Raw genomic sequence first — 11,352 nt, 5'->3', positions numbered from 1 at the left:
AGTGGATTAAAGGAAACAGAGGTTAAATGACTTGCTGAGGGTCACAAAACTCAAGTATCTTAGATCAGATTAAAACTCAAGTTTTCCTGACTTCAAGTCCAAGATTCTATCCACTGAACTACCTAGCTACCTCTCTACTACTGTATCACAATGAAACTGATAGCAAGAAAACACTTATCACAAATAATAATAACAAGATATTTGTAAGAAACAAATTGGAAATAAATTATGTGTCTTTGATTTAGGAAGAACTGACCAAATTGTGGAATAGGAATTTATTACAATAGTATGGAACATAAAGCATAGCAAATATAAAGAACCTGAAGAAATGTGAGGCATAGTGATGAAAACAATCTTAAAAAATATAACCAATGATTGTGACAATGTAAACAAAGTCAACATGAAAGGGTAATAAAACTTTGCTCAGATGCAACAGTTAATATTATTACCATAGCAAACTTAAAAATGCCCCATTTCTCTCTGATAAAAAATGATAAACTAAGATTTTTCAGGAAGAATAGCTGATGTGTGGAGGGAGATAGATGCTTTATCTATCAGGTGCACATAAGTGGAAGAATTATTTGGAGACCTCAAGTCAGAATTAGGGTTCGGCTGTGGATGCCTTCGTAGTTAGTATTGGCTAGGCAAAATAAGCCAGTTGATTTGGTGTTTGTTGGGAAATGTTTGATATGCCAAAGGGAAAAAAAAAAGAATGGATTACTCTATCTTAAAAATGAAATCAAAGGAGATTGAAAGTATGTATTTCAGAGGAATAAAGGATATCTATAGGGGAATCAAATTTAAAAAATGAAAGAAAAAATATAAGGTTTAAAAAAAAGAAATGAAAAAAGCAATTAAAAAATAAAACAGAGAGTGGAGCAAAGCAATATAGGAAAGCTTTTGTCTCATTAAACTACAGTTTTTTCCTCCTTTCTTCCCCAATCTACACAATCCAGTGTAGATTGCCCCACACAGCCCACCTCAAAAAATGTAATTACTGTACATGCAACATCTTGTGAGGAAGCTCTGAGAAAGGAAACAATTTGTATTTTTCATTTCTTTTTTTAAACTGACATTTTTTCCCCTCTAAATTTTAAGGACCAGCAGCACTTATTTAATCTTGAGAGTGGGGAAGTAATCATGTTTAAGCATTTCTGAGTATAAGAAGATTCGAATAAAAAAATTTAAGGGGAAAAAAAAGTTGTTGGTTGAGGAGGGGAGCAAGGTAATTAGTAGTAATGCCTTGAGGAAAATATTTTCTTATCCTTAGGAGTTTCTAGAAAATTTTTGATGGGCATATTTTGAGTCAGCTAATCATAGTATACTAGAATGTCAGAATAAAAGGGACTCAAAGATCAAAGAATACAGCCCACAACTGCTGCAGTTTCCACCTTTAATATTCTGTGGTCCTGTAATCTCTAATTCATTTTCTTTAGACATTGTTATTTAAGTGCCAACTCAGTAGGGATTCCTGCTATTCTGCTCCCTTTCCTTTGTGTATCTAAGCTCTTTCTGACTTCTTTGTAACTTTCCCACATTAATTTCTCAGAACCCACTTAAGTTCTAGAAGCTTTGCATCCAGTGTTAAGTCCCATGTATCAGACATAGCAATTCTCTATTCTCTCCCTCTGACTCACAGAAACCTTGGCTTTTCTGGGCAGCCAGTGCAGTCAGATACAATAGCACAGAGAGCCAAATGATGAGTCCTTTCTTCTCATTCAATTTGACACTCAGTCATTGGGCAGAAGCTGTGAAAGGAGGGGCTTCTGTCTCTGGGACTCCTCAAGTGGGCTCAGCCAGCATAGACAGCAACCTCTAAACTGAAACGAACACAATCCTTCTCTCTCTCTCTCCTTTCCTCCCTCCCCCTCCCCTCTCTCTCTCTCTCTCTCTTTCTCTCTCTCTCTCTTTCTTTCTCTCTCTCTCTTTTCTCTCTCTTTTTCTCTTGTTCTTTCTCTTTCTTTCTCTTTCTTTCTCTCTCCCCTTTCTCTCTCTTCCTCTTTCTCTTTCTTTTCCCCCTTTCTTTCTCTCTTCCCCTTCCCTCTCTCTCTCTTTCCCTTTCTCTCTCTCTCTTCCCCTCCTCCCTCCCTCTCCTTTTTCCCTCTCTCTGTGTCTATTTGTCTGCCCTCTCCTCTTTCTCTTCCTCTCTCTGCCTCTCTCCATCTCCCTTTCCTTTTCCCCTCCCCTCTCTTTCTCTCTGTCTCTACCTTCTCTCCCCTTCCTCTCTGTGTCTGTCTGCCTGTCTCCCTCCTTTCCTTCCCCTCTCTTCCTCCCCCCCTTTTCTTTCTCTCTTTGTCTCTGTCTCTGTGTCTCTGAATCTGTCTCTCTGTATGTCTTTTTCTCTGTCTCTGTCTCTATCTCTCTGTCTCTGTCTGTCTTTGTGTGTGTGTGTCTCTGTGCCTCTGTTTCTCTCTGTGTCTTTGTTTCTCTCTCTGTCTCTCTCTATCTCTCTCCCTTCCTCACTCCTTCCCTCCTTCCCCCCCTCCTTTTTTTCTCTAACTCTACTTGGGAGATAATCAAAAAATCTATCATCTATCAGGGATCCCTTTTTTTTTTTGTCTGTATAACAAGTCCGACCTCAATGGATGATATAAAGAATTCTTCCTGGTCTTACCAGCTTATTCCAGAAGATCCCTACAGAAAATATTGGAATAGCACTGAGGACTATCTGACTTTCTTCTGTGGCCCCCGGAGAAGTCATTTGTTCCTGCCCATGACGGTGGTGTATACACTGATCTTTGTGGTTGGGGTCACTGGCAATCTCTTAGTATGCCTGGTGATTCTGAAACACCAGACTATGAAGACTCCTACCAACTACTACCTTTTCAGCCTGGCCATCTCAGACCTGTTGGTTCTGCTCTTCGGTATGCCGTTAGAAATCTATGAAATGTGGTATAATTACCCATTTCTGTTTGGGCCTGTGGGTTGCTACTTCAAGACTGCTCTTTTCGAAACAGTGTGTTTTGCATCCATCCTGAGTGTGACTACAGTCAGCGTGGAACGTTATGTGGCCATCCTCCATCCCTTCCGAGCCAAGTTGGAGAGTACACGACGGCGGGCCCTGAGGATCCTTGTCATCCTCTGGGTCTTCTCCATTCTTTTTTCCCTACCTAACACAGGCATACATGGCATCAAGGTCTATCACTTCCCCAATGGAACTTTGATCCCAGAATCAGCCATCTGCACTGTGGTCAGACCCATGTGGATCTACAACTTTATCATCCAGGTGACTTCTTTCCTCTTTTATGTCCTGCCCATGGCTGTCATGAGCATTCTCTACTATCTCATGGGAATGAGAGTGAGTATTTGCATTTTTATCTCTCCAGGGGAACTTTTCTTCTCATTTCTCTTATAGCATTCATTCATTCATTTGTTCAACATCCATTCATTGTATTTGTTATAAAGGGGGGGGGGGAAGAGAGGGAGTTTTGCTCTCTCCTACTTCTTCCTTACAACTCTTTCTCTCTTGCCCTGACTGCTTCTAACTGTTTTGTGTACCAGCACCTGTTATAGTGTCATAGACTAAAATACAGGAGCAGAATTTCAGGTACAAAATCCCTTGACAAAAATTTCATGACATGCAGGTTGATTCTTTGATTTAAATGTTAGGTGAAAATGAAGGATAAGCATGTATGAAACTGCATTTAATATCTATTCTGTGGTATGTGTGTGTATGTATATGTGCAAAACAGGCAAAAAATGGAGAGTAAAGAAAAACATAGACAAATACAGTGACAGAGACTGAGACAAACACCAAAATAAAAAGAGACAGAAAAGAGAAGAGATATGAAGGGGAAGAAATAGAGAATGAAAAGAGATAGATCAAGGAAAGAAACAAAATAGAGTACAAAGATTGATAATAAACTATAGAGTAATGAGGGAGAGATAAAGAAATGGAGAAGTAAGGAGAGAGATAGACTGGTAGATTAGATAGATAGATAGATAATAGATAGATAATATTTAGAGAGTTGTATAAACAATAAGAGGAATGTGGAGAAAAATGGAACAATAGGGAAATATTGACAGATGAGGCTAAGAGAGTTTAAGAGAGATAAAAAGGGCCAGAGAAAGACAGAGGGAATAGTTGAAGAAGGAAAGACATACAGAGAGAAATGAAAACTATTAAGTTAATTTATTCTTTCTTTCTTTTTTCATGGTCATAGACTCATTTTCCTTTTCCTAATTTCCTTTTCCCAAACATTGATTTACAATTTTCTTTGTAGCAAAAATTTTGAGGAGGAAAATTCAAGCAAAGATCTATGCTTACAATCACATTTTTCTACTATGAGATATAGAATTAAAAATATATTACTGTACAAAAAATTCAATCCTCTGTAACCTCTTTTCTTTTTAATGAGCTAAGGAGAGATATTAAATTAAATGAGAAAAGAATGGGTTTATCATATTTATGTTATGTGTTTTTTAAGATATCACAGATTCTATTATCTGACAATATGCTCCTTTCTCTATTTGTCTTTAAGTGACATGAGTAACAAGTCCAACAATCAGGCCTGGGGATTGTGAGATTGGTCTCAATAGTATAATTCTTCTGGAGGTGAATGTCTAGGTGTTGTCTAGACAGCAGGAAAGGGACTGAGAAGACAGGCTTCTGTTCTTTTAGCTTTTTCTTAGAATACACATTGATTCACTGAAAAATTGCCCTGAAGAAGTAAATCACTGAGACTGTTCCATTTATCCTCCTTCAAAAGCAAAGTTAGGAAAGGCTAAATTTTGAATAACTATATTGTCACTATAAGAAATTGTGGCAGCTTGGGCAAAAAAATCCCCTCTCTAGGATTCAATTATCTGCTTTGTAAAATGTGAACTATGTATTATATGGTTTCAAAGATCTGTCCTCAAATGTACTCTGTTCTAAGGTCCCTTCTGCCTTTAAAATTCTATTCTCCTTCATATTCTAAGATCTGACACATAGTGTACATAGTAGGCACTTAATTCATATTTGTTGAATTTTCATTTTTAGTTAAATACCTTCAACAAATTCAACAGAGTTATGGAGCACATGTTATTTATATGTAAGACAATTTGCTAAGGCCTGGGTACCAAACAATCAACAATCATGGGGATTAAGTGTCTGCTATGTATCAAATATATAAACAAACAAAAAAAAGTTCTTCTTTTTTATTATTATTAGTGAACATTAAACTACCTCCTTTGTTCTAATTATCTATAAGCCAAAAATGTTTTGTTGATGTTCAGTCACGTCCAAATCTTTGCGACCCCATGGACCCTATTGTTCTTGGAGTTTTCTTGGCAAAATTATTGGAGTAGTTTACTATTTCCTTCTCGATTGAATTAAGACAAATGGGGATTAACTGACTTGCCCAGAGTTACACAGCTAGTAAATGTCTGAGACAAGATTAGAACTCATGTCTTCTTGACTCCTTTGAGCCATCTGCCTGTCTCCTTGGCTGAAAATATGGAACTGACCAAAAGTTTAAAGGGAAATTCTCAAGTTGTTCACTAGTTAACCACTTCTGAGAGATATTACATAGTGAGCTTATGCTTAGATATATACAGATCAGCAGACCTAGTCCCTGACCTAGAGACACAAGATAAGATTCACCTTCGCACTCCCTACCCGTCCAAAGTACCAGATACTGGAAGGAAACATGCTCAGAACAAGGGTCACTTCCTAACAATAGTGGGGGAAAGTTTCTTAGAAGGGAAGATTTGACATGAGCTCCCTTAGCTCTTTCTCAGAGGAATCTCTCTACAGATAATTCATATATATATACATATATACATATACACACAGAGACACCATACACATACATTCAAACATATATTCACACATATATACACAAATCATCTTAAATAATTTTATATGACTAATATATAATGAAAATTTCTCTCGATTGAATCTTTTTTAAGTTTGATATTATTTGAGTCAATGATTACTACCTCTACTTTTTCCTAATAAAATTCAACTCCTGATCATTGTTATTGCTTGTGTATATCTCTTTTTTCCTATCCCTGATAACTCTTCTACTTTACTTCTCCTGTCAACTTGCCTTGATATTACTTAACCTTCCAGCCACTCCCATCTTCATATATTCCTCCCCTGTCTTCTCCCCCACTGTTTCCCTCTCTTTTTATCAAAGAGTTTCTACTATGTGTGAATTTTGAAGGTCATTTTCTTGCTACTTGGTCAGCTAAGTGACAATGAGGAAAAGGCTGGACCTGGAATCAAGTCCAGGCTTGATTGCAAATTGAATGCAAATCTAGGCTCAGATACTTATTAGTGTGAGACTCTGGGCAAGTAAATCAATCTTTTTTTTTTTTTTTTTTGCTTCATTTTCCTCAACTATAAAATTAGTTGTTATAAGGACAAAAGGAGATAAATTTTAAAGATAGATGCCTTGCATGTAGTAGGTGCTTTATAAATACTGGTTATTACTGTCATTATTACTTGTCCTGGGCTAACAGGGGTTAGAGAATCAAACAATCACAAAATGGGAAAGCTGAATGTTCTTTCAATAGAGAACACAAAATGCCAAGGCTAGAAGAGATATCATCTTTTTTTTTTCTTTTGTATCCCCCAGTACTCAGCACAGTACCCGGCATGTAGTAGATGTATAATAAATATTATTGGATTGATTGATTTTAGAAAACAAGAACAAAAAATGTAACAAAATCTTAGAGATCATCCAGTGCTTAGAACAGTGCCTAATCCATAGAAGCACTTAACACATGTTTGATGACTATTAATCTAGTTCAACATATTCATTTTACAGACAAAAAAAATAGACTAAGGTAAGGTAAGACATCTGAGGGAAGAGATAGATCATTGTTTATGAGCAATAAAGTCTGTAAGCATTTGTTTCTGCCCTTACAAATATATGTAATTCTTCCTCCTAGGATGTCAAAGAATTAGGAATGTATCTTCTCTGAAATAGATTAAAAATGGTTTTCATGTGGAATGTTTCTTGGCTGAATGCTAGAAACATTGCCCAGCGTCTAGCCTTACAAAGAAAGCCAATTATCTCAATTGTATAAAACTTTGTCAATGTCTCATTTTCCTTTATTACATAAAATAATTTCACAAAGTTTTTTTTCCGCACTAGGCTGATACCTAATAATAGATATTATGTCCTCTCTGGGACTCAGTTTTGCCATTTATAAAGTGAAGATTTAGAGTATGTGAATGCCAAGATCCTTAAACATTCTATGCTCCATATTCAAAGGTCCCTTCCAGATGTGGTATTCCACCTTCAAATAATAACATGGAATGTCAGAGCTGAAAAGCACTTTAGAACTAAAAATTGGAATTTCAGGTGGAAATCAAAAACACAATATAAAGTATTTGAACTGGATGAAACAAAGGAAGTCATAGATCTAGAATGTTGGAGCTAAAAAGAGCTCATGATAATAAGAGATTAAATTAATATAATGCTTGCTATGTACCAAATATCCTAGCAAATGTTTTTATGATTATTATCTTATTTGATCCTGAAGTTCCAAAATTAAATACATATAAAATAGAGTGGGGGAAAAAACTACTAGATATAAAATCAGGAGAGATACAGATTCAAATCCTGCCCTTCACCTTTACCTTTACATGATTATGTATAGATAATGCAATTAGTCTTCCTAAGTCTTAATTTTTCAGTCATGTCTGACTCTCTTTAACTTCATTTGAGGTTTTCTTGGCAAAGATGCCAGAGTGTTTTGCCATTTCCTTCTAATGCTCATTTTACAGAACCAAATAGGGGTAAGTGACCTGCCCAGGGTCACACTGTTCATAAATGTCTCAGACTAGATTTAAACTCCAGTAAGTCTTCCTAACTCCAGGCCTGACATTTCTATTTGCTTGTACCATCTAGGCTGCCTTAGAGCCTCAATTTGCTCATCTGTAAAATGGGGATGATAACACCTAATAGAATCAATTTCACAGGATCGTTATGGGGATGAATGAAAATAACAAATGTAAGACGCTTTAAAAACTTTCAAGGACCACATAAAAGTTCATTATCAAATCTTAGTAATAAATTCTGAGATCCTTTCCAGGTTTAAATATTATGATATATATCTCCTATCTCTAATGTTCTACGGTCTATGTTCCAAGATCCTTTCTGGGACTATTGTTCTATAATTCTGGTAATAAAGGTAATAAATAAAGGCTGACACAGCCTTTAGCCTGACAGTAAGATGCCCAGATAGCACATATAAATGACAGAGATAATAAGAGGGACATTGAGTTAGAGTTGAAATGAATATGAGAATCCACTGAATACAATAATCCCATTTTGTAAGTTTTATATATGAGAAACTCACCTAAAGCCACATAAGTAGTAAGAAACATGCAAGATTTGAATCCAGGTCCTCTATGCAGAACAAAGATCTGTTGCTTGACCATCGAGGTCTCACTCTACCCCACCATATAATACTCTCATTTCTAACTTCTTCCTAATGCTTTTATTTCAGCTTCGGGGAGACCAATCTCTTGAGGCTGAAGAAATGGCTGCAACTGTTCAGAGACCCTCCAGAAAATCAGTCACAAAGATGCTGTGTAAGTTGTCAGGCCTCTGCACCAAGCAAAGGCAAAAGAAAAGAATATGAAATGACAAGGAAGAAATATTTGGCAGTGGGTAGGGAGGACATCCTTCAATAAACAGAAATGCAAAGTCTCCTTCCTGGGCTACAAAATTTAACTTCCCAAAGCCAAGATAGAGAGATGTAGTTCAATAACAGTTCATCTGAAAAATTCTGTGAAAGTTTCAGTGGACTACAATTCAACATGCCATTATATAATAGGTACTTCCTCATCAAAAAAAAAAAAATGAAAAGAACTAATATATTCCTAGGTTACCTTAACAGAGGCATAGTGTCTAGCAGAGAACAGTTACAGGGCTCTTGTACTATTCCTTGGTCAGAACTCATCTTAAGGATTGTAGTCACATTCTTGGGGACCATTCAGTCAACTAACATTTATTAAGCACAGTATGTTCCAGGCACTAGACTAAACAGTACATTATAAGGAATATATTGGTAAGCTGATCATTTTGATAAAAGATGAGGGAATATATAGAAGAGGAAGAATGAAGTCATAATGGATTTAATAGCATGACATTTTATTATTTAGTCATATTCAACTCACCATGACCCCATTTGGAGTTTTTTTGTCAAAGATGCTGAAGTGTTTTGCCATTTCCTTTTCTATCTCATTTTACAGATGAAGAAACTAAAGTCAAGAGGATTAAGTGATTTTCCCAGCATCACACAACTGATAAGTGTCTAAGGCTAGATTTGAACTCAGGAAAATGAATCTTCTTAACTCCAGGCCCAGTGCTCTATTCATTGCTCTATTCATAACTGCCATATATCATACTATATAAGAACCACTTAAAAGAACTAAGAATATTTTTTCTTAGTGAAGACATAGTGGGGATAAATTAACCATCTCTGCATATTTGAAGGTAAAAAAGGGACTGGGCTTGATTCTGCTTGGTCCTGAAAATTAGAATTAAGAACAACAGGGGAAAATTTCAGAGAGACAGATTTAGGGTCAATATAAAAAATTACTTATTTCTAACTATTAGAGCTGTCCAAAATTAAAATAGGCTGTGTCTGGAGATAATGAGTCACTATTCTCAACGGATAGGGTCAAATAAGTGCTAAATGAGCACTTTCAAAAAAAATTGTTGGGGGGATTTTGTTCAGATAAAGAATGAATTAGATGTATTGTGCAGGTACCTCACAATTCTGTGATCCTGTCCTAAGGATGGAATCACTGTAGTTTTTATTTATGGGTGGAAACCTCACATTAATGTTTTACATTCGATGGTCTCTTACCTCTAACATTCTAGGTTCTTTGTTCCAAAAAACAGCTAGATGGTATGGTGGATAGACCACTAGTCCTAAAATCATGAAGATCTAAGTTCAAATTAAGCCTTACACACTTAGCTATGTGATCTTGGACTAGTCACTTAACATTTCTTTGCCTCATTTTTTCATCTGTAAGATGAAGATAATAAATAACATCTGCCTCCAAGGGTTGTTATGAGTACCAAATGAAATAACAATTGTAAAGGGCTCAGCACAGTGTCTGGCACATAGTAAGTGTTATATAAATGTTAGTCATCAATAATAAAGTCCCATTCTGTTCTGATATACTAGGTTCTCTGATTATCTTTGACTTGTCCTTTTAACTCTGACATTCCCTATGTTGTGATTCCTTTTCTTTGTTCTATAATTCAATTAATAGAAAGTTTTATAGTCTTCCTAAATCCAAGGACCCAGTTCTAAATGTAGCATAGCCAAATATAAAAGCCACAGTAATAATCATATCTATGATATGCTTATGATCCTGAGAAAATAATATTTTTTAAATTCTTAATACATCAGTTTTCAAATCTATAAAAAAGAAGAAGAAGAAAAAGAATATATTATCTCTCAGAACTACTTTATCACCCTTTAATCACAAATACTTGAACATAAATATAGGCCTTTTGAACTCTTGAAAATATTGTTAGGTATTGATTACAGTGAGACTGTACAAAGTTCTTGTGAGTCATAAATATTTTATCATCAAATAAGAAATAGACATTCATATTGCTATCAGTTTAAAAATAAATGGATGGAGAATTGTGTGTCAAAAATTAAAAAATGAAATTTTTTCTATAATCTCTCCACCAGTTTCTGTGTTGCGATTTGGAAATTTTATTAAGCCATAGGGGAAAAAAAACAAGTAATAAAAAGGATTATAATATGAAATATATAATATTAATCTAAAATATTAATTAATTAAATATTTTATGGTATATAGATATGCGATATAATATTAATCAAATAAAAATTTATGTTCCAACAATATTCTGTGAATTATTCAAAAAGTTGATTTATATTATGTTCAAATGCTAGGCTATTAGAATTAGGAGAGCTTAGACCATATTGCATAGCATTGAAAACTGAGTATCAGTTCTAAAAGGGACATTGGAGAGCAGAACATAGAACATCCACTGAACAGAAAGAGCCCTCAAATATAAAACATTAGGCTAATTTCTTAGAGTAATCATAGCTCTCATATAATGGATTGACGAAAGATATTTGTTCATTTTTTAAATTTTCTTTCCTACTTTATTTCATCTGACCTTTTTCAACCTCTTTTTCATCAATCTATTCCAGTCATCTTGGTCTTGGTATTTGCCATCTGCTGGACTCCATTCCACATTGACCGACTCTTCTTTAGCTTTGTGGAAGAATGGACGGAATCTCTGGCTTCAGTGTTCAACCTTATCCATGTAATATCAGGTAAGCTCAGTAACATTATTGATGTCATGTGTCCAACTTTTTTTAACTTTCATCTTACCTCAAATATTAGACTCTGGATAT

The 11,352-nt window shown here is 35.4% G+C and overlaps 1 protein-coding gene across 4 annotated transcripts in view; it reads left to right on the top strand.

Annotated features, from left to right (window-relative positions):
- The first annotated feature begins 2,028 nt into the window (after nt 1-2,028).
- NMUR2 (neuromedin U receptor 2) overlaps nt 2,029-11,352 on the top strand; it is a 69,550-nt gene continuing 60,226 nt past the window's right edge. For 3 of the 4 annotated variants that reach the window (XM_051978752.1, XM_051978754.1, XM_051978751.1), the window contains exons 1-3: nt 2,029-3,298; nt 8,446-8,530; nt 11,146-11,271. In XM_051978752.1, coding sequence (XP_051834712.1) covers nt 2,582-3,298; nt 8,446-8,530; nt 11,146-11,271 — 928 coding nt within the window. In that variant the 5' untranslated portion in view covers nt 2,029-2,581. The remainder of the gene's footprint in view (nt 3,299-8,445; nt 8,531-11,145; nt 11,272-11,352) is intronic. The other variant, XM_051978753.1, reaches the window with a different exon arrangement.

This window comes from Antechinus flavipes, chromosome 2, assembly GCF_016432865.1.
Source record: "Antechinus flavipes isolate AdamAnt ecotype Samford, QLD, Australia chromosome 2, AdamAnt_v2, whole genome shotgun sequence".
In the NCBI taxonomy this organism is placed as follows: Eukaryota; Metazoa; Chordata; class Mammalia; order Dasyuromorphia; family Dasyuridae; genus Antechinus; species Antechinus flavipes.
Note: the sequence above shows the minus strand (reverse complement) of the source record. Positions and strands in the feature narration are given on the sequence as shown.